Below are 24,759 nucleotides of genomic sequence, written 5' to 3'. Positions count from 1 at the left end.
ATGATATTAAAGCTTATCACACCTCACCTTTGAAATATTCAAAATTCAAACACATTTTTGGATATAACAACATAAAAAACCAGCCAGTGAAAGAATTATGGTCAGTTAAATTAAACACTTCATACATTACTAAAAATCATAACATAACATTTTAAAACTTGCATTCAGATACTAATAGATTAAATAAAACAGAAACCTTAATTTAAGTAGAGTTAATGATTGACAGCTTACACTTTAAAGTTCTTATAACAGTACAAATCACATCAGTCTGCAAAATAAAAGACATGACATTTATAAGTTACAATATTTATGAGATTAAGTAATTATTCCTGTATGACTAGTACATAAGCACCATGTCAATATTTTAAATGTTGGCATTTTATGGGTACATTATTCAATGTTCAATTAAATTTATGTAATTTCTGCAAATTACCAGTTGACTGCATTATCAAAGGCACTTCTTTATCAATTACAATAATTAAATACAAAATAAAAAAAGTTTATACTGTATATAATTAAAATTAATAATAAACTGAATACTAATATAAATGGGTGTTTTGTGAGATTCTCAACAAATACACAATTGCTTATTCACCAATAGTTATAAGATTGTAACACTTAGTGGTTGCTACATTATAAGGAACAAATTCTATACTGTATTTCACAACACACCTACAATATTGCCATTATTTGTTTGGTTAACAGAAAGTAAACAATTTGGTGTAACAACTGAAATTCTTTTCAAATATCATAATTTATTATCTCGTAACTTTAAAAGTATTCATACAGATTAAACTGTTTATAATTCAGAAATTTTTGAATGTTCTGGATGTAATCCAGAGTGTTCTTTAAAATGGTATCACTGACAAAACCGTTAATATTAAAATATTACTACCTCATAACTGTCTTCAAGCCTTAGCCCAAAAGAGCATTTTGATGAAAATTTTGTAAATTATATTGTATTGCACTGCCTCATAAATGTTGTTTTGACCAGCTGAATACGAGCATTTTCAACTTAAAAATGTGAAATAACTTTTGCATTTTTCCGGTAATGAAAAACATGATTTCTGATTAGAAACATCAATTCTGTGTTGTGATGTTTTATAAAACAAAATTCAAATGAATTGATATGTTGTGTACATACATTGTACATGCATGTACTGTTTTATTTAACAAATATATATTTTATCTTAATAGCAATGATTTATTTTCCATTAAAAAATATCCTCAAACAGTCTTGATAATTTCCTAATCTGACACCCCTATGTTTGGAACCTACTGGATTAAAGAGATTCTCTATTTAACCCATTGGCTACCCATCATCAGTTAGCGTTGGTGTAATTCTGATTACGGGCCCTGCCCTTCATACTAAGTTCATAATTTTGGAGTCGAAAAATATTCAATTATAACTCTGTGAAGAATATACTCAATGAAAGTACAAATAAAGTGAGTGATGGTAACTTTGATGACTAAATTTTGAGTGAAAGCGGCGATGAAGAAATTTAAGAAAATTATGTGACAAGACTTAACCTTCAAACTTAGGAGTGGCCAAGTGAAGCTAATAATCCACATAATTTCATTTTTAGTGGTAGATCTGGTATAAACCCAATTGGTGCTAGAAAACTAAATACTTAAAATGGCCCTAAGTACCCACCCAATGATTTCCATTGCAAAATTAAAAAAAAATAATTCAGTAACTGAGGGTACATTCATATTTGAATGTTAATTTATAGTCAATGGGTTAATGTAAACCTTCTGGTTTTTGTTACTCCATATATTAAGGAACAAAATTAACATTAAAAATGTGTAACACACTTTAAAAAATAAAGCATAAAATCCTCTTGTTCCCATATTTTAAAAAGACTGTCAAGAATTACTTGCAGAAAGTACACAGGGTGTTTTAAGTACAAAATACATAAGTGCGCTATGTAATGCAATGAAATTGACAATAAACAAATTATAATGCCTACGAACTGGACAGTTAGTCAGAAAACTTAGATAATACACAATTTTGCAATATTTAAACAACAAGAAGATGCACTTAATACTAAGATTAAATTATGGCACTACCAAAAAATAACACTAATCTATGATACAACTATTACATGATACCTGTTATTAAATTACATACTATACTAATTAGTGGACATATTTGTACATTGTGAAAGCTTTGATGATACAGAAATAAAAAAACCTAGCCTATTGGTCTCAGAGAACAGTGCAAGGTAGAGTGGTAACTGGGATATCAAATAAAATGAACAAATTGGTTACATTACACATTTTTAACAACTGGTCAAGCATATGTAATTAGCTTACAGTACTTTAAAAATGTACACTACAGTCTTCAAACCCTTCATTGAACAAAACGAACAGTACATTAACCACTTTTTGGACATAGATCATTAGGAATAAGGCTTTTATTGATTTTGTATATATGAGAATGCTAAATAAAAAATACAAATAAAAGAAACATTTTATTTTTGAATTTTTCAATGATAAGAATTCAAATAGTAACTGCACTTAATTTTGTTTTATACATCTAGATTTGTTTAGTAATTTTTACTTCTTAAAACATTGTAATAATTTTATCAGTCCATTCGCATTATACAAAATAGTTTTTCTACTAAAAAACCATAAAATATTTTAGAAAAAACAAAAAATTTTAAATTTTAAAAGCTATAACTCTGATTGTAATGCTTAAACAAAATATCAGGACTATGGGCCCGTTGGCATAGAACATTGAAAACTTTTTTAACATTGTGACTTTAATTTCCCTAACAACTTTACTTTGTCATGTTCTGTGGCATTACTTCTTACTGGAAGTAAATACCAGTAATTAAAATTGTCTTCAGACCTAAAAACCTATTACAAGATCACCATATCTTTGTTTTCATATATACTTTTCAAACCTCTACAAAATAAAAACAATGGGACAGACAAAGAGAAAATAACTCGTTTAATTTACATACAGTAACCCCCAAGATACTCAAGAGTTGAAATCTAATCTGTAGAGTGTTGACTGTATGGTTTGTCAATGATCTAGTGTCATTACATGTAAGTAACAGTCTTTTTTGGCATCATTAAGGCTATAGTGAAATAACATGATTAGAACACTCCATTAGAATAAGATTAAACTCAAACACTATTAACCCGTTGGGGAACTTACCTGAGCGGGACTGAATAATCTTGCCTGAGAGGTACTCATGCTCTTTTTAGATGCTAACGATCACATATTTGTTTGTTTTTTCTCTAGATCTCAGTTTTGTGCTGTCTTGCATCCTTATAAGTAATTATTCCGTTTTGATTCGTTATGTTTGCACACTGGAACCACAACTAATAGCCTGTTTTGTTATTGTTTACATTTAGCAATATGGTCACTTCCATGTTTTGCTTACATTCTGTGTATCATGTTATCAATGTTTAGTGTTTAACTGTTTATAGTTGTTGAATGAATTTTTTAGTTCTTCAGCTACCTTATGGGACAAGACAATTTATGTACTTCAGAAGTAGAGATACCTGGACATTGATATTGAGATATCAAAGATACTCAAATACTGACACAAAAGTGAATTTTAAAAAGTAGATTAATGATAATTGTATGAAATGTAGATAGTTTATTTTAATTATCATTTAATAATAACAATTGAATGTAATAAACAGTTTTCTCATCTCCCAGACAACTAATTCAGGAGCTTGTCATAAAATCATCAAAAAGTTAAAAAATATATGTGAATTTTGATTGTTTTGTTATTATGCTTTATAATTAAGTAACCAAATAAAAACTGGTTTTCCATATAAAAAACAATGTGCTGTTTTGAATAAAAAATTATTGAAACAGATAAGCAAAAAAAGTAATAAAATTTCGACAGTTGCTTTTAATATTTTGTTTTTTTTTTCTAAAATAATTTGTAAATATATACCAAAAAGAAATTAAATAAAAAAATATTTGGAGAAAGCAACAAACACTATTGTAGAGCAACCAAATAGACTAAAATGTCCTGAAACATTGACTAATTTATCTGTATCCAAACTCATTCTATTAATATTTTAGTACACATATGCATTTTTGCCAAAATCAATTCAAACATTCAGTCCTAGACAGGCTAGGTTAATTGCTTCCTTAATGGGTTAAGCCCTATTTTAGACATACCATTTTGGCTGATATCTAATTTTAAAGATATAATTAAGATGAATCCAAATGCTTTATAAATAAATAAATAAATATATATATATATATATATATATATATATATATATATATATAGAGCAGTGTATGTCGTCAAAGTTTATAAAATCTAAATTATGTATCGAGTGATGTATCTGGTAATAATTTTTCTATTTGCATAGTGCCAAATTATACACCTAATAATATATTAAACACAGCAGGTTCATATCATATTTATTCAAAGTTAACACAAATTCATTGATGGTTATTAATTTTACCTCTTAAATAAGAACCAGCTGTAGTGAAATGACCTTGAGACTCAACCCATAAGTGTAATGTCAAACTTCACACTTTAATGCCTTTATTATTGTAGTTGTAGAATTATGGGAGGTGTCTGATTTTAAAGATATGGTTAATATTAATCCCAAAAATCTTTAGTTTTTCATGTAAAGTAAATAGTTTTCAATATTCACAGGTACAGAAGCTTAATTTAGATATCAGCATAATTTATCTCAATATTTTGATTATTTTTTACTGTGTATAAAGTTAACTTTAACAAGTTAATGAAGTTATCCTCCACTATTTGCACTAAATTAATATATGAAGAATTAACTAACCTACCTAATCTACTTAAGATAAAACTTATAACATAACTATGCTGAGTGATCTATAAATTGTCCACCCCTTATAATTTTTAAAGAGAAACTTTAGGGACGTTTAATGTCAAATTCAGTTCTTTTTTGGATAATGTACAGTTTAAGTAGATTCCTTCTGATAGGTTATGTCTCCACTTTACTGACTGGTAGTAAAGCAGTTGTAAACAATTTTGGTCTTGGAGAATGATATGAGCAAGACAGGTTTGTAAAGAAGTAGGACCTTGTCATGCCTATTACTATTCATGTGTTTATTAAAGGGTTTCAGAGATTAAGTCTATGGGAAAGGAAGTGTTTGTACAGTAATTGGAAAATCACAATATGTAATTGAACTCACAATTATGATTACCAGGTATTTTGTAATTTATGGAGATGGTATAAAGTAGAATCTGGATGATGTACATGTATGTTTAGCACGGTTTTTTGTGACAAGGGTGGGTTTATAGGGTTGTTTCTCAAGTGGAACAATGTATTTGTTTGGGTCAAGTAACTTGGAACAATTCAGATTTATGGTAGGTTTCCACCCAGCATTCTTCACAACCAAAGTGTTACTAACAAAATAGTCTCTTCAGTCGTATTTTGATAGCTGTCAACATAAGTGAAGAAAGAAGTGAACACTTGGATCACCCAGTATAGATTTTAAACACTGAAAGCTTATACCCTGATAAGAAATTAACACAAAAGTAATGACTAACTATTGACGAAAGCACTCATGAGACACTTGAAATATTTTGGTTTTATAGTATACAAAACAAAAAATGTATATAGCTAAGTAACACAAATATATTAAACCAATGATAAATCAGCATCTTGGCATAAATATACCAAAACATTCAACACCAATCAGTTAAAAAGGAACAAGAAACAACCTTAAAACCTATATAATACTGAATAAAGCAAGCATAATACAATGAACTTACACATATGTCATATCTACAGTGTTTTTTTTTATGTTTACATATGTGCACAAAATTATTTGTTGCTAAGTTATTAAAAATATCATTAATTTATTGCTTAAATTAAGTTCTTTTCCATCAGTAAAAATAAAGCTGTATCAAATAATGGGTACTGAAGTACTTCAGTTGATTTCATCCAATAATACAAAAACAATTTAAAAATTATTATTGTTATGACGCATTGTTAAAAGAATTATCACTTTTTTACATATTTGCCAGACCAGGTCAGTGAATTCTGTAGAATTTACCATCGAACTGTTGCCAAGATCTGTGTTGTATTTGTTTCTAACAATGTGGATTGTAGAAAAAAATTGTTAGTTGTTCTACGTTGATATTCTATTCATTCAATACACATTCTATAATACTGAAACATTTTATATTTCAGTCTTGGTAAAATGATTTATTGAAATTTTAAGTTTTAAACACTTATAACAAAAAGTATCAAACACAAAATATATAGTGCATTACCACTTTTGAGCCGTCAATGGTCAATACCCAGTTCCTTATGGCCAATGGCACTAATTTTAATTTTTGCACCATTATGTGGTGTCAATAAGATTGTGAATACTATTAACTTTATTTCCTGGTAACCACATAATAGTGTGCAGTTTTAAATTAACTCCCAGGCACCAAATTAGATGTGTGGTTTGAATTGCATTTTATCAGTTAGTCCAGTTGTGCTCAAATGGAAATAATCCAAAAATTGCATAAATTAATGAGTCCCAGGTCGTTTAATTACTTTAAAGTTTCTGACAAGTTACGGAGGTAAAAACAAACATTCATCAGATTCAGGAAAGACTCTTGGTTAAAACTTTGTATTATGTTTTTATAAAATCAAACATAATTTTGAAATACTAAAAACTACAAAACATTAACTATTCAACTTAGCTTCATACAAGTTTTAGTAAGTGAGGATTTAACAAGTATTTTGGTAGAACGTTTTGTCTGTGGTTTTGACAGTGCCTATACGTTGAAATGCCACCAGAAATATTTACTATAAATATTATGGCAGTTACTTTTCAAGGACTATCTCATTAAGAAATACTTTAAATATGTTATGTTAAAACTGTTTTGAATTGGATATGATCATTATTTCATATTTTTGGCTTTGACAGGCTTCTGAATTTTGTACATTGATAATGCAACAATATGCATTAACCTATGTATGACCAATACATTTTCATTAATCTTTTTATACATGCTATAATTGAATTTTGTTACTCTTTTTATTTATATTTATTGTTTTTTGAGTTTATATTTTTGTTTTTATTTGGATTTAATTTTATTTAAGAATAAAGATTTTTTTAATTAAGAGTAAAATTGCAGTTATGATTCTGGATTTAATTTCCATATATTATTATAAATAATCTTGGTTTGCACTAAATGTTATTAATATGTTGCTCATGCATTTACAACAGTAATACTGATCTAAGCTCAAGTTACAAATAAAGTAGTTTTACTACAGAAAGACTTGTTGGCTTGTCAGATACATGTGATACTCTGCCTGTGGTACTGAGCGTTAATTTGCAAAAATTGCTACTTAAAATTATTGAACAACTTTTGTACTTGCTTTATGGCTTTATGAAGTACAACTCCTCATCAATTCTATTGTTTGTATAGGTATTTATGTAACATATACATTATTGAAGATTGCCTGTAACAAATGTTTGTAACTAAGAAAGAGGGCTCCAAACATAACACATTTGGAAGAGTGGCGACAAAAATTTTACCGTTCATACAAATGAGACCTATGAGTGTAGTAGGCCACAACTACGTATCCGGGTCATCGGTAGACTCATTGTTTTCTACTGTGAGCAAATGGTCACCTCCTCCTGCTCCTCCTAGTACCCGCTTCTTGAGGCCAACAGCTGCAACCGCTGCCTTCTTCTTGTGTCGGTTGGTGACACCATCCGGATCATCCATCATGCGCAGTATCTGTGTCTGGTCACTGGAGTCAAGAGGTGCTACTGAGATATCTCTGACCGCTCGGAATTTGCCGCAATTGTTCAAGTGTTCATTCTCCAGACGGAAGAAATTCCAAACAAACCTCCTGTAAGGAGAAAAAAACAATTTAACTGTATACACTATTTTACTTAAAGATTTGATGCGTCTCCAAACCACAGCGAAAATATGTGCCATGGCTTAAAAAATGTTTGGATATTAAGGTTAACTACATTAAAGTTCTTGTTTTAGTTTCTTATACAGTCTATGTTTCTTTTACTCTATTTATACCACCTGTTCTCACTGTCAAAATTACCATTTTATTTTAATTATATCATTAAGTTGCAAATAGAAGTTTATTACAAATGTTCAACCAAGATAAGAAAGTAAATTACACTGGAACTTTGATAATTTCAGTTAAGCATACACTTCAAAAATTCAATTTTATTAATGTGTGTGCTTTGTATTTTCCATAGTTATTAATCACATATGAAGTATGTTATATTCAGGTATGTTATTAAGTATATCACAACTAAACTTTAACACACAGAAAGTATTTCTAACCTTATGAGCAGAAAACAGTACTATATGTTGTAACAAAGTACTAAAAAGTATGAAAGTTGGCCATACAGATCACAAGAAACACAGTCCTTCCAAAAGATCTACACTTAAAAGATGACCTAATTTATAAATCCATTATTTCAAGGAAAGGCTCATTACATATCACAGAGCTTCTCATTCTGTGTATTAATTTTTGAGGGACTGTAGCCAGATTGTGTAAATTCCTTAAGTTAATAGTCCTGGTTGTTTAGGTCATTGCTCCGTTACAAGCTACAGGTGTACTCCAAGTCTCTGCTCTTGATCTGGTTTATTACTCTTATTTACTAACAATATCTCATCTAGTAGTGGTAATTTATATTTGTGCTATGTAGATCTATTAATATATAACAAAATTACAAATACCTAAGATATGAAATGTTTATACAAGGTAATGTCTACTTAATGGCTGGAAGATACTCATTCTACAATGAACACTGTGAGGCAAAAGTCTGCTGATTTTAGAATTGGAGCTTCCTTAAATTGTGTATGTGGAAAATTCAGGTGATCATTACAGGTGATTCTGTAATCAACTCATAAAAATTGGTATACTTCTTGGGTTTGATTTTGGACTCAGGTCTGAATTGCTATCTCTAAATAGACAAATTTGGCTGCAGAATATTTATATTGAATAGCTTTTCAAGATTTGCAACTATAAAATTTCCTTTCGCTGGCTATTATGGTTGTATAATTTAAACCTGCACCTTGTCTAAGGACTTCTTCCAATTAATGATACAATCAATAAGTTCATTACCATGATTGTTCATCATAATCTTCAAGGAAATTCAGCAATGCAGCAAACCTTTGTTTTTTGTGGTCATCTGTAAGAATTTTTGGAACTCCATAAAATTTGTGGTAGCCAAGCTTCTCCACAAAAATTTCCTGAACACAATGCAGTTTGTGAAATTTGAGGGAAATTTTCTGAAAGTTAAGTGATCATGAAACAGTGATTTTCATTGATTTTTGTCAACAAATCGTCAGTAACCAGGCTAGGCCGACCACTGTGATGTTCTTAGTGAGCACTGGTGTGGCCATTTTTGAAATCAATACATCACTACCCCACTCTGCTTTCACTTTAATTCCATCCCCATGACGTCAAAAATTTGGTGATGGATTTATATAAGTTTGTAGGTTTTTGCCAGAATGCACTCACAAGTAGTGGGATTTTCAATTGCAGCGCTCATTTTAATGTCTCAGTTAAAAGAGATACAGGCCATCCACTACCACAGTACGCTGGGTACTGAGCATAGGAATCTTTATACCACAAGAAGGCGGTTCTAGCCCCATCCACTGCTGAGCTACCCTAAAAAAAAGGTAAGCGTGACTTTCTGAATTGGGATTGATAAGCCAAAAACTGAAAATGGCTAAAACTGAAAAAAAAACTACTATCAACTAACTAGTTTTTTTCAACAGTTTCTTAAAAAAAAGAAAATGCTATTAGACAGTAAATGGAACTTAAACCAAGAACAAAAAAATCTTGTATAAGAAACTATTACTTGAACAGACTGACAGTAATGTCTCCAGTCATCAGCACAGTGAAAAATGAGAATAATCCCTTGAGATAATATATATCAGTAAAATATTAAAATTGTAAGTAGTCTGATCTAAAGCTCAAATGCTTGAGACCATTTTATCCCAAATATTAACACTACCATTGTGAAATCTTCAAATATATGAGAGAAGAAAATACAAGGGTAATTCGGAAAGTAAGGTCCGATTCGCGTTAACCAGACAAACAGTAAGTGAGCAGCGAAATACGCATGCGCCCTGTCCAAATGCAATGAGTGACAGCAAAGTGCAGAAGTGGGTGGGAGCTTTTAAAGATGGACGGGAAAATGTCCATGACAAACCACGATCTGGTCGGCCGTCAGTGATCACCGAAGATTTGGTGAAAGCCGTCTATGAAAAAATTTTGTGAAGATAGGCGATTCACTGTTTCTTCATTAGCAATAGAATGTCCAAACGTGAGTAGAACCACATTGTTTAAAATTGTTTCTGAAATTTTGGATTTTCGCAAATTGTGCTCATGTTGGGTTCCCAGGCTGCTTACTGAGGAACACAAAAAAAGAGGAATGGGTATCGCTCTTGAATTTTTGATCCAATATCATCAGGAAGGTGATAACCTTTTAGACCACATTGTGACGGGTGACGAGACATGGGTTTCCCATATAACCCCAGAAACGAAACGCTGGCCCCAGAATCGATGGAGTGGCATCACTCGACGTCTCCGGTTAAAGTGAAAGCAAAACAAACATTATCCACACGCAAGGTTATGGTGACAGCGTTTTAGGATAGACGTGGGATATTGTTAGTCCAGTTCATGGAGCGAGGAACAACAATAAATGCGGCCACTTATTGCAACACTCTGACTAACCTTAGACGAGCAATACAGAACAAGCGACGTGGCCTATTGACAGCTGGAGTTTCGTTGCTGCATGACAATGCCAGACCCCACTCTGCCAACCAAACCCAAAATCTCATCAAATCGTTGGTTGGAAACAGCTAGAACACCCGCCATACAGCCCAGACATGGCGCCAAGCGACTTCCACTTGTTTCACTACCTAAAAGAGTTCCTAGGTGGGAAGCGCTTCAACACTGATGACGAGGTGAAATAAGCAGTACAAGACTGGTTATAGTCGCAGGCGGCTGACTTAGATCGTTGTGACAAGTGTTTAAACAAAAGTGGAAATTATGTAGAAAAATAGATTTATGTCAGGAATCAAATAAAACAAGTTTTTTGAAAAAATCTGTTGTGGTTTTTTTTAAATAAAAAAACGGACCTTACTTTCCGAATTACCCTCGTAATTTATTTATAATAATAGTTACATTTTATAGTTTTCTTTGAGTTTCCGACATTTCATTTGATATAATTATTCTACATACACTTAACAAAAAAAAAAAAAAAACATGTATTCATATGAAAAAGTGTAAAGGGTGAAAGTGAATTATATGTAACTACACTTCAAACAACCCAATATATACAAAAAATAAAAACTTCTTCATTTTATTTAAACTTAGCCTTTTTTGTGTTTAAGAATACTGGTCTACAAGCAATGGATTATACATAACTAGACAGCTGCTTTATTAGTTAGGTGCATGTATTTACTGAACGAACAATATATAAATAAAGAACTGATACTAATCCAAATATAAAATAGGCTACCTGAACACTTCAAGTGGAGAAAGAATTGTTATCATCAAGTCTCCATGAGCATAACCCATCTCTGTGAGGGACATGGACAAGACCCAGCCAAACCTGAGGAACAGGTCTTCTATGATGGCAGTGTAGTAGTAACCCTGTAGACAGAACATAAGCATATCTGAACTCTTCAAGCAGAGAAAGAATTGTAATCATCTGTGAGCATAGAGAGACATGGTGAAAAATTCGTAAAACTGGAACATCACATTCCATACAAAAATTATAAATATTAACAGTTCATTAAAATAAATTTAAAAATAAGTATATTATATTAAAACGTACAACACTTGACCTCTAACCCTCCAGTTGTTTATTACAGAATTGTTCATTCAACAAGATGGCTGAGTATTATTGGTAATATTATGAAATGCTTCAAAGACGATAAATATCAATACTATACGAGTCAGTAAATGAAATATAACAATTCCCCCAATTACTTCAGCTACAGCAGATTGAAAGATAACTTTGGAATCGGTACAACAAAGCTACACAACCCTTCCCTTGCATATTACAGGATGTCCTGTGTGGTAAAGATGACTCCACGAATAAGCTGAAATCTCTTTATTACAGTTTTTCTTTTATCATGAACTATCTCTTTAAAATTGGTAACAAAATGCACTAGAATGTTAACTGGACGTTAGACAACAGATGCGTTCTACTCGTTGTGAACATCATTCTGTGCTATTCTGCTGGCACATTGGACGGTTTATTGTGTGTAGGGAGGATGACAGTGCAATTCTTGAGATCCGCACACAAGCTCTATTCCTAAGTTGAATTGCATGTTATATGTTTCATCTGAACATTTTTTATAGCATTAGTAGAATGTATTTAAGTAGAATTACAATTTTTTCCAATATGGCTGTGAATTAGCCAATTCCATGTTTTACTTTTGTATACATATTTATTTGTAAAAAAATCTCTTAAAATACTTTAGAAAATCGTATTTTATTTTTTACTCCCTATAATAATTTTAGATACAGTGTAGTCTCTATAATCCGGCCGTGCGCTAATACGGCACGTCTAGTAATCAAGCACTGTGCGAGCGATGACGGGTCCGGTTTTTACTGTAATTTTTTGTCCTGTATCCTTCCGTTGTTTATTTCACAGCCAGATTAGGCATACTGTACTGTTTGTTTATTACGTTTTATTGTGTATTTAGTTATTTTCCAATTGTACTTTTGCGTTCTACTTATGTTAAAGTATACTTTAACTGGTTTCTAATAAATTTCAATGTACATTTGTATGTTTTTCGTACGTTTGTACCCATACATCCATTAATCCGGCAATTTCGGTAATCCGACACTACCAATCCCGATATACTGCCGGATTAGTGAGATTGCACTGTACTTAATTAAAATATAAAATTACACAAATTAACATTTATTTATTTAAAACTAATTACACAATGGGGAGAAATATATAAATTTATATCCAGCACTCCAAGAGTTAAGTTATTTTTCTTATTTTTTTATAAAATACTCTTGCAAAACCTGCAAAAGTGGCCTACCAATAGGGGTAATTTAGTTGCCAATTCTTGGGTTAATGAAACAAAATGTTTTATTTAAAACCTTTAGTTACATAACATTTTTTTTGAAAAAAAACAACACTTTTTTTAAACGAAACATTTCAAACTGTGTATTTAGCATTATTTTTAATAGCCCATAACATGATTGACACAGGAAAAAATAATTAACAATATATCTAAAAGTTTGAACTTATAACAAACAAAATTAAATACCACTGTTTTCTTAGTTGTTCCACACAAAAGTTAGTAGCTATGGTAACTATGTTGTTCTATTATTGTAAGATTTATAGTTCATAACGCTGGATGGAGACAAGTCATTTTCATATTACATGTTAGAAATATTAGATAACCTCCATCCTCAGGGTCTGAGTCATCTACAACTAAATTAGTGAAATGGTTTCTAGATCGGGCTATCATGCAATCTTCAAAGCTTTCATCACTATCACTGTCTCACTTGAATTATACTCACAATCACTGTACAACACTTTATCAACTTCAGAATCACGCAAGTTTTCACACTCTATCATTACACATAATGTAAACAAACAGTCAGAGAACACAGTGTACAAGATGAGCTATCAGCTGATCAGTATTGAAACAGGCAAAAAATATTTTACAAAATCGGGTTAGGTACAGTGTGAAAACGAAATTATTTATTTCTTTGACATCTAAACACTTAGTAATAGCCATACCATAATATTTAGTGGAAATACGGTGAACAGTGTAATGTCAAATGCTGGCCATGTAACCAGCGCGTGACTCGATGTTCGGTCCTGGCTAAGCATCACGTAACCAGTGTGTGTGTCTACCTCAATGCGTTAAGAGCCAGCATGTACAAATGTCTGTTGTAAAGTTTATACTTTTTAAATATTTAAATGTACAAAAATGTTCGAGATGTTTTTCCTGAATAACCTAATAAAATATCAAACAAACTAAATGGGGATTGGATTATAACATTGTTACTCACAACAGAAGGATAGACAATCTCCTCTCGCAGAAACTTGTTGTCTCCAGCTTTTTGGTCGAACAGCCCCCAGTCCATCTTGATGTCCCAAGTATAGGAGTACACAGAGCTCACAATGGATGCAAGAATCCACAGGTAGAAGAATGGATTCTCGCTACTGTTCTTGTAATCACCTGTTGGTCAGCTTACAGGTCAGATTTCAATCATTTTGCGTACACCTTAAGTGTATGGTGTACAAAAAATTTTAAATGTAAAGACCCATTAACCTCATTTGAAAGGTCTTTATAAAAGAACAGTGGAAACTAGAGCTTTCTATCTCAACCCAGTACAAAATATGTCTTTACATTTAAAAATGTTGAGCAGTTCCCCTCCAAAAAAAAACCCATTTGGGGAGTTGTAACAGTGAGTAAAAAGTTTACTTCTATTTCCTAGAAAGGCATCTCGAATTCCATCTCTCCATCTTTATCCATCAAAAACTAAACAGAGTGTATCGATACTTTTAACTTAACGTGTTGAGCCGGTTTTAAGTTTTGAGTCCAGTTCTCCCCGGCTCATGTATATGTTTATTTATATAGTATATGTAAGTGTTGTTCGTTGTGGCTGCAGAAGGCACTGACTGTACTGTTTCAGAGCGCTCTGCACTTCCTCTTCAGCGTGGCAAGGAACTTCTAAATTCTTGCATGTTAGTGGAAGTATGCGTAATAAAATTTTGCATTTCCAATTTATATATGTTTTTTCTTTTTTATTCTTCCCACTAATATGCTGACGTAGGTTCTACGTTTCGCACTAACGAGGTCCAGGAGAGGAACTCTTGACTCCTACTGCTTCATCATCATGGGTGGTCACAGACATCTGTTTCCAGGGTTTCCCCTGATCTGCTGAAAAACTGGCTTCCATGATGAGCTGAATACCTATTCAACATCTGTGATACCCTCCTATTTGTTATTTATTTATTTTGTTATTGTTGCCACTTATTATAGTTTATATTTTGTTATTTAGTTTTTAAGTTTAGTTTAAATGCTATTTAGTTTTATTTCTTGGTTTTCATTAGGAGCCCGCCCTTAGCCAAAGGATACCGGGTGGAATTGGCAGTTATTGCTTTAAATTAGGTTTGTTCCTAATGGAGTGTAGTCAAGTTCAGTGATTTTAAGTTTTTATGTGTGCTGATTTCTTATATTTTATACATAATTAACGACCCTGGGCTGACATTGGTGAAGTTTAAAGTTCTGTGATAAGTATCAAACATTCATTAAGACAAGAAGCATTATTCTCTCTCTATTAATTAGCATTAAATTTAATCAATAAAAAGTACTTACTTCTAGACTGGCAAAAGCACATGTTTTTGTTACAATTATAAATGTATTGAAACACTAATAAAACTGAACTTTTTATTAAAACATTATTAATCTGAGTGTTTAATCACATAATTTTGCACAATAAACACAATTGTTGAACCATTTTCTCTTTTAATGAGAAATATTGTTTAATGGGAAAGAGACACATATCTGACATTGGCAGTAACCAGTTTATGCATGCTGACTGACAGTAGTAACTCTATTGTTGCAGTTTGTCTTATTGTTGACTTAGCTGACTGGACACTTGAATAGAGCTAGAACAGCTCAAGGTCAGCTACTATAGCCCAATTATATATTCAACTGTTGTACCCAGTAGTATAAATTATTGTTTCTTTTTAATTATTAATTATTGTTTTAATTTATTTATAACAATGGTAAAAAATAAAAATAAATCTAGTGTTGCAAAGAAATATCCTTGTGGTGAATGTAAGAAAAATGTAACCAAAAATAGCCATGGTGTTTTTTGCATAAGACAATGCCAGCAATGGTTCCATCTTAAATGTACATCTCTATCTCTTGAACAATTTAATAAGATCCATGACACAAAAGGCACGTGGTACTGTGATTACTGTGTCGAAAAAGAAGAAATCAGTAAATCTGTGGAAGGTAATGTTACTTTAGCAACAAACTGCACTGATGATGAATATGAAGCAAACTTAAATATTGACATTAATATGCTTTTAAAAGAGGAAATAAACAGCCAAAAATCTATTATAAAAATTCTTAATGATGACGTTGTGGAAGCCAAGAGGGAAATACAATGTTTAAAGAAAATTATACTTGAGAAGGAAGAGGAAATAGTTAAATTAAAATTTAATGCTGACAATTTTAAACTAGGGTCAACTTCAAGTAAACAACTAAGAATGAGTTTACCAAACTACTCTGGACTGCAGACTAAGAATTTATTGTCTGACAGTCAAGATGAAATGGAGGAAGATGTCAACATAGGTTTGAGCACCTGTTCTAAGTTCCTATTAAAGAATACAAAAAATAGTAAAAAACATGGTCCAAAGGTGCTGTATCGAAAAAACGCTTTACATAATAAAACAAATTTATCCAATCAAACAAAGACGATGTTGTTATGCTCTGATAGTCATGGAAGAGACTTAAGTTGGAACATAAATCAGTGTCAAAAACTTTATGACAGTGTAGGATTTGTAAGACCAGGAGGTAAAGCTGAACAGGTACTTAATAAAGAAAACATCTGTGATGGTATTAAGAGTAAAGATGATATTCTAATTTTGTTATGTGGTACGAATGATGTAGCTGCCAATGAAGCACAAAAACTACTGACATATATAAAACAAACCCTGGACATGGTAGGTAAAAACAAGGTTATTGTGGTCGATGTACCCCATCGATATGACCTTAAAGCTTGGTCTTGTGTAAATAAAGAAGTTGAGAGAGTAAATAATGTTTTAGTGGAGCTGAGTAGTGACTATACTAATGTATCACTGGTCAAGGCAAGCTATGCAGAAAGACATTTACACACACGTCATGGGTTGCACTTCAACAAGAGAGGCAAGAGATGGCTTGCTCAGGAAATCTGTGAGGCGGCTGGTATCTGTGCAGTGGGGGGTGGTGATGTTCAACATCAAATAAGTCCTGACCGCCTGGACACACCTTCATATCTGGGCTCACCGCCTGCGGCTGATAGTGTTCAGCCGGCACCGGACAACCTGCTTTTGAGTGTCAGAGGTCCACCAGCTCCTGGAAGCTTACTGCCATCTAATGACCCCCTGGTCCCTGGTGGCTCACCAGCACCAAGTACTTCAACACCCCTTATGAGTAATCAAGAGGCAAATGGTTTGAGTTTTCATTCAGTGACTACAGACAGTTTTGTTTTTTCGGGAAACGACTTCCCTCCAATACCATACTCTCAGTTACAAGTGGAAATGGGATCCCCACGAACCAAGGCCTTAGGGGAAAAGACTTTATAAATGTTCCTAATGCTGGGTTTAAGGTTGTGCATATTAACTTGCAATCTATTCGCAACAAGCTTGAAGACTTTACTCTCCTTCTACATGAACATGACTTTGATGTTGCCCTTGTCAATGAGCACTGGCTATCTCCACACGAGGTACCCCTGTACGTCCCTCAAGGCTACAAGTGGGCTGCTACCTACTGCCGACCTCAACAACACTATGGTGGTGCTGCCGTGCTGGTTAAGGAAGACATTTGTGTTGCGGAATTGAATGTTGATGAGTTTTGTAAACCTGGTGTTTTCGAAGTTGCTACCGTAAAATTAGAAAGAAAAGAACCAGTAATTTTAATATCACTGTACAGAACACCAAGTTCTAAATTATCAATGTTTTTAGAGGTACTTGAAAATTTTTTAAGTAAAGTTCTGGATCATTCTGACCATGTTAAAGTAATTTTAGGGTCTGATTTTAATGTATGTACATTAAGTGATTCAAAGGAGAGTAGAATGCTTAACAACTTGCTTAAGTCTTTTGACCTCCACTTAACAAATTTTACTCCTACTAGGGGTAACTACTGCCTTGACAATCTGGCAACTAATATTAGATTACAGTCCAACATAGGCTGCTTTAAAGTATCTGACCATGATTTTATCTGGTTAAATACAGATGCCATAGTTGTAAAACTTCAACAATCAAAACAGCAAAATAAATTATAAACCTAAAAAATAACACCTTTTGTAATTTATTTTTATATTTTAAAGTAAAAATGTTGAGGATAAAAAATAGTATTTTGACTCTTAAAATAAAAACTTGTAATAAAATATTTTGTTCTACAAGGACAATACAATAATATTTTTGAAAGGTTATAGTTTTCCAAAAATCACAAAAAATATACTACTCACTACCAATAAATGAATACAGATATTTGTTTTTTTTATAAAATTGTGGTCATTTTGTTTTCTTTGTAATATTTATTTTATCATCCCTATAAGGAGGTTGAAGTTATAAATTTAGTATGCAACTTCCAAAAAATATTCATTGATCACATGGAAACTTTTTTTATTATCTTTTTCTAATTGTCCCATTACAGCTATAATCTACAGTTGCTGAGAAAAATATATACAATACATTATTTGAGTAAGGTATATATTTTTAGTGATTTAAACAAAGCTTGTAAGTGCTGAAAATAGAATGACTATTTTAAATTTTACTATGGCACCAGATATAGGATTAAAAAGTAGCTCAATTATTGGCAGTCTACTCTTATTTTATAAATGTATATTTTATTTTTGCTGAACATACATATTTTATACACAATATAAATAAGAAACCACTAAAGATTTTTCAAATATGTCTAGTACACATGATATAGTAAGTAAATAAATAAATAAATAAATATATATATATAGTAATACTGAAACAGCTTTAGAGATATGTAAAAGAAATTTTACTCACTTTTGTAGGTAAAATGTAAGGATGAGAATATGAGTACGAAGAATGTAGTGGAGTATTTGGCGGCATTGGCAAGGTGAGGAAAAGCCTCCTTTGTGTCTCGGTAGCGGCGCAGGCACTGCGCAAAGCGGAACCAGCATGGCAAACATGCGACGACAGGACGTAATGTGGTCACACGGTCCACACACTTGGTGGCATCTGCAAAAACAGACCCTGCTCACGCACGAGGCGGCATCATTAGCATGCTTCACATCACACAGCACAAACAAAACAGAAAAAAGAACTGAAAGGTGTAACTAGTCTACAATATAAAAACCAAATAATAAAGTTACTAAAAATTGTAAAGCAACAACTACTGCTCCCTAAATGTGTAATGATTTTCCCCATGCTACAAACTCTAGGATTTTTTATAGAGTACATTTTTGCAAATGAAATTATAATATTTGAAAGGTCTCTTAGACCCTACACAATTTTATACTGTTACATGATAGGCACTATCTTGGGGAATGTTTTTGTCCGGTTATTCAATGATTAATAATTGCATACATCTTACAATTAAATTTTAATTATTATATTATTAGCGGTTTTACAAAATAACATAATTTTGTTATGTAATATAACAGCTTAATAACTAGGAAGCTGTGATTAAAGAAATTGTCTTTGCGCTGGCTCATTACTGAAACATTTAAACAACATTAACTAGTTTAAACTATTTGAGTACGTATATTACTTGATATACAGTCACTTACTGTCAGCCTTCATCCAGCTGTCATTGGTGATGTAGAAGCAGATGAAGTAGTGAAAATCCAGTAATACAGGTACCAGGCTGGTCAGTTGGTCTGCCAGCCAAAAATCGGCAAACCCCACATAAAAGAACGGAGATGCTACTATCCTCATCTGTCAACAGATATTTTGCTTGAGTATTTTGAAACAGATTAGTGCGAATTTAGTAAAAGCCCAGCAGCACCAAGCTGGTAAGGTAGTCCATTAGCCAAATGTAGGAAAAACCAATCAGTGCATAGTTGTCACCAAGATCTCAGAAGTGCCTTTTGATTAACAATTTGCTTTCTGACAATGTCTTTCCATACAGGCTTTAAAGGAATCCAGACACATGATAAATTAGCAGGAACACCTGATCACAGTGAGGCTGGTTGCTTCAGCTCAGCAAAAAAGTCTTAAGATCAGTGTTCTCTTAAATGTGTTTTCTACGTTGGATTACATTTTCTTGAACTCTTTATCAATGGTGTAAAGGAACCTTTCTCAATCTTTCACAAATGATCTGGCAAAAAAAAAAAAATGTGTGTTTGCCAATACATACTAAGAAATTATATGTAGTAAAGTATTTTAAAGTCTTTGGTAAACTTAAAGGTTTTTGGTTTACTTAAAATGTAAATGAACATAATTTTATACAGACTCCTGAAAACGTAACGAAGCTTAGAGAATAATGACTTTGAGTTTTGTATGTGGATAGCTAGAAAATTAATGGAGAATTAAACCTACTTGTAAAATGATTGCAATATGTCACTTACCAGGACTCTAAGTACCCAGTAGCGAGCCTCGTGTCGGAAGGTCTTAGTAGGGTTGAACAAGAAGAGGACCATGATGGTAATGAGAGCCAAGGGATTCACGTATGGTGGAATACTCAGTGATGCGCTAAAATATAATAATGTGGAAAATATAAACATTTTCTTTAAAATTTTGTTGAAATAAATCCAATTATTTGACATCAGCTTTATTACTACAGATAGGTGAAATAGCATTCATCTCTGGATCTTATCAAAATTCATACAAAAAATTGATATTCTTTATGAAAAAATTTAAAAACTAAGTTGCTTGAACAAAATTGTCAATTGATTAAAAGGAGATAATTTATGAACCTGGAATATAGAGTCCTTGTCCATATGGTCCTTGTCTTATAGAAAAAACTGGAAGTAGAATTTCCAATCTGATTGTGAAATGACCCATTCAGGACATATGTTAGGCATTCTATCCTCCAAAATTTAACACCCAATTTAAATCTTCGTGCCTGAAATCTTGCTCTGCAATGTCAGTACAGGCCAGTATTCAACTATTCTTATATGTATGCTTATTCAAAGACTAAATTGCCATTAATACAATCATCCGGAATGAAAGGTCTGTTTCATGGTAACTATTCAAGTGGCGAGCAAACAGCACAAAGTGCATATACGCCAATTCATAGCATGCCTTGCATACAAAATGACACCATTTACAGTAAAATAATTGTAGAGTGCTGTTTACTGTGCGAATTTAAGATGTTAAAAACAATTGATCAACCCGCCGACTATGAAATACGATCGGTTATCTGGTTTTTGACAGCAAGGAACGTTCCAGCAGCAAATATTCATAGACAGAAAAGTGAAGTGTACGTCCATAATGTGGTGAGTGACAGTAAAGTGCGGAAGCAGGTGTGAGCTATAAAGATGGACGGTAAAATGTCGATGATGAACCGCGATCTGGCTGGCCATCAGTGATCACGGAAGATTTGGTCAATGTTGTTGATGAAAAGATTCGTCAGGATCAGTGATTTACCATTTCATCACTAGCATTGGAATTTCCGACCATTTTGTTTTTGGTCCCATATCATGAGGAAGGCGATACACTTTTTCAGAACATTGTCACAGGTGATGAGACATAGGTTTTTTACATAACCCCAAAAATGAAATGCCAGTCAATGGAATGGTGTCACCGGTTAAAACCAAGGCCAAATCTCAACGCACAAGGTTATGGTGACCGTGTTTTGAGATAAACATGGGATATTGTTAGTCGAGTTTATGGTATGAGGAAGAACAGTAAATGCAGCCGGTTATTGCGATATTGATTTGTTTTTGGCTTCCGGTAAGGATGGCGATGGAAGAAGACTTAAGTTCATGTGGCCTTTGCAAGTTTTCCATAAAAGCGGTTTTCAATAAATGACACAGTACTTAATTGTGATGGTTTTTATAAAAATCAATTCCATACATCGTGTCCAAACATCAGCGACGAAACATTTCAAGAGCTGCAGCCACTCAAAGGAACTGAGATATGGATGTGTATTGTGCCATTCAAAATAAAATAAAATACTGATGCCTCAAATTAGTGCTGTGGACTATTACAATCTCCACGAAATGGTTGGTAAGCTTATAGGACTTCTAAAGGGAGTAGTGGGTGACCATAATTTATTAAAAGAGAGTGAATTCAATCGTCAGTAATTTTAGGTTCGATGAAGTCGAAAAGAAGATGAAATGTTTGACCATCCCAATGACAATTCCATACAAGACAAACCGGATCCAAGCAAGAAATCTGATAATCCGGTTAAGACTGAAACTGACACAGTTCAAATGGAGGGAAATAATGTGATGTTACGACGGATCATGTAATCTGTTTCCAAGAACGAGACTCACATTTATAAATACTGTAAAGGTTGGCACTACCGACACTTGATATGACCATTCCTGTTCCACAGTTCCAAGTTAATAAGATGATCAAGTTGTGGTGTCGGATTCACAAAATGGTGACTTGTCAAACCAAGTTGATGAAAATTGGACTCTCCATGTGAATAAAAAATTACAGAAAAATGCCAGTGTATTTCTACCCATAGTTGATAGAGTACTATAGGGAACAAATAAGGAAAATGGTTACACCAGGGCAGTGAAGAGTAGGAAAAGGGGTTAAAATGACAAAGTTAGTCCACAGGATAGGTCTAAAATGTCTTATAAATTAACAATGACTGGTATGGCTAAAGTTAACTAATCTGATAGCCTCTGTTGGGCTAAAAGGCATGGTTCCACTTAGTCGGTCTCAAATGGGAATACAATTGAGGATGCAAAAAAAACAGGCTTCCCTAACATAACATTTCATGTAACTAAGTTGAAAGTAAAGGACTGTATAGAAGTTTTAAGCTGGGTGTGGACTATCAATGTAAAGATCAAGTAATGGATTGCTCACTATGGCTTGTTTGTTACGCTTAGGCATTTTTTATTCCGTAGGTCAGGGGTGCCCAACCTTTTTTACCCAAGGGCCACATTGTAAAGCCTTTATGGCCAGGCGGGCCAACATCCCAGGGGATTTGGAACCCCAAACAAAACGTATTGCCCGGGGTTTGTTCCAGAAATCTTGTGCAAAATATGAGTTTTAAGGTTACTTGGCCCTTGTTTCCTGATTATTGTAATTTCTTATTATTTATTAGTTGTTAGGTAAAGGTTTATAATATATTATGTTTTTAGGTTCTTTTAGTAGAAATAAATATAAACCCAGACTTTTGGATGTTTGCTCTATTTTGAGGGAACAATAAAAAAGTCACCAATAAATTGAATACATTGATTTTAATTAAGCCTACTAGGATACTAGGACATACAAATTACGTGGCGAGTGGTGACCTTGAGTTGGGTAGGGGTTACGTCGCCGCACCGCGCGCTGTGCCGTGCTTTACGCGCGCTCTATTCGCCAGCCGGCAGCCACCACCGAAGTCAGTGAAATCTGTCTGCAACTACTTTACATCTTTCCACTCATACTCCACCAAATGAATACGGCTCGTTCTACGTGAAATCGGCTGGACTGCTTGGTTCTCAAAATTTGTATTTATTTAATATTTCAAATGCTTGTAAACAAATTTGGTTGTTTTGGCAACAAGGCGGGCCACATAAAACTGACTCGCGGGCCGGATCCGGCCTGCGGGCCGTAGGTTGGGCAGCCCTGCCGTAGGTCACAGAAAGCCAATATAGGATAGCTCAACCTATCAACCACCAGTCTATGCCTATTCAACATCTCAAGCCTGGACCTATTCTAAACTTTAAAATAGCAACCATTAATGTGCAATGCATAAGAAATAAAATAGATGTCCTTTCCTTTTTTCAGGACGATATCCAATCTAACCTACTTTTTGTGTCTGAACACTGGCTGCTTATTATTTTAGGATAGAAGACTTAAACTTGGTTAGTGTTTTCTATAGATTCACTCATACAAATGGTGCTGTGGCCATTTATGTAAAGCACAATATAAACTAACGTCAAATTGATGTATCTAAATTTTGTGTTGAAATAACGCTGGATATGACTGCAGTTGAACTTAAAGCTATAGCTGTTGAGCTGGTATCTGTGTACCGACCTTTAAGTGGTGTATTTGATATTTTCCTTGAACTCTTTGAAAATTTACTGTGCTCTATCCTCAAAAGGGGAAAAAGCCTTTATCTGTCATGTTTTAATATCCACTTCGAAACCCCATCAGAGATAAAGGAAATTTTCTCAAACCTACTCAGATTTCATGGAATGCTCATAGCAAATCGTCTTCAGACCAGGGAATCTACCTGCCTTGACGCAGCTAACATTGACTCCTGAGAATACAGGAGTTGTGAACACAGGATTGTTGGTTTTGAACCCGATGACGAAAGCTGACCGCAGTTGTTTTAGACTCTGTACTTTCCGTCTTTCTCCACAAATTAAACATGATTTTTCCTGAAAAACTGACCAAGCTCCATAACTTAGGAGTCTTAGATAGGACTCGATCCAAGAGCTCAGATTTTAAAACTGAGCTGGTTTAAATAAAAAACAAGAGCTGTATAAGTTAAAGTCTTTCGTGGTGCTGTTGAATGACCATTGCCAGTCAGCCTTAACACTATAGGAGAGGGAGTTTTTCTGTACTGTCTACCTAAAATGTAACAAGTCATACAGACTGAAGGTTGACAAAGCAAAATAGGCTCATATAGATAAGCTCATACAATTTTCCCCAAACATGTGCAAACCGAGTTGGGACGTAATAAACTAGCCCAAAAAACTAAATACTCAACCTTTAACAAATCCTGATGATCTAAATAATTTCTTTATTGATTCAATTGACGGGTTCTCACTGAGATACCCAACTTGGACTTGGACCCTAAAGGAGAACTCAAAGCTCAGATGCAGGTGGTTCCTAGACTAGAAGTCTGGAGAGAGGTAAGCCCTGCTCAAATTATCTCTATAGTTCAGGGTTTCAACTCCTGACATAAATAGTCTTTCTTGCTAAGTCTTGAAATATACTATAGATAAAATTTAATT

General features: G+C 33.2%; 1 protein-coding gene across 2 annotated transcripts in view; it reads right to left on the bottom strand.

Moving 5' to 3' along the window:
• Positions 1 to 4,382: 4,382 nt before the first annotated feature.
• LOC124369252 (xenotropic and polytropic retrovirus receptor 1-like) overlaps positions 4,383 to 24,759 on the bottom strand; it is a 39,218-nt gene continuing 18,841 nt past the window's right edge. The window contains exons 6-11 of one of the 2 annotated variants that reach the window (XM_046827149.1): positions 20,260 to 20,383; positions 19,480 to 19,627; positions 18,734 to 18,943; positions 14,005 to 14,174; positions 11,477 to 11,610; positions 4,383 to 7,824 (exon numbers count right to left, since the gene is read on the bottom strand). In XM_046827149.1, the coding sequence (XP_046683105.1) occupies positions 7,545 to 7,824; positions 11,477 to 11,610; positions 14,005 to 14,174; positions 18,734 to 18,943; positions 19,480 to 19,627; positions 20,260 to 20,383 (1,066 nt within the window). In that variant the 3' untranslated portion in view covers positions 4,383 to 7,544. The remainder of the gene's footprint in view (positions 7,825 to 11,476; positions 11,611 to 14,004; positions 14,175 to 18,733; positions 18,944 to 19,479; positions 19,628 to 20,259; positions 20,384 to 24,759) is intronic. The other variant, XM_046827158.1, reaches the window with a different exon arrangement.

Source organism: Homalodisca vitripennis, chromosome 1 (genome assembly GCF_021130785.1).
Source record: "Homalodisca vitripennis isolate AUS2020 chromosome 1, UT_GWSS_2.1, whole genome shotgun sequence".
Classification (NCBI taxonomy): Eukaryota; Metazoa; Arthropoda; class Insecta; order Hemiptera; family Cicadellidae; genus Homalodisca; species Homalodisca vitripennis.
The sequence above is the reverse complement of the archived record's forward strand: the minus strand, read 5'-3'. Positions and strand labels throughout refer to the sequence as shown.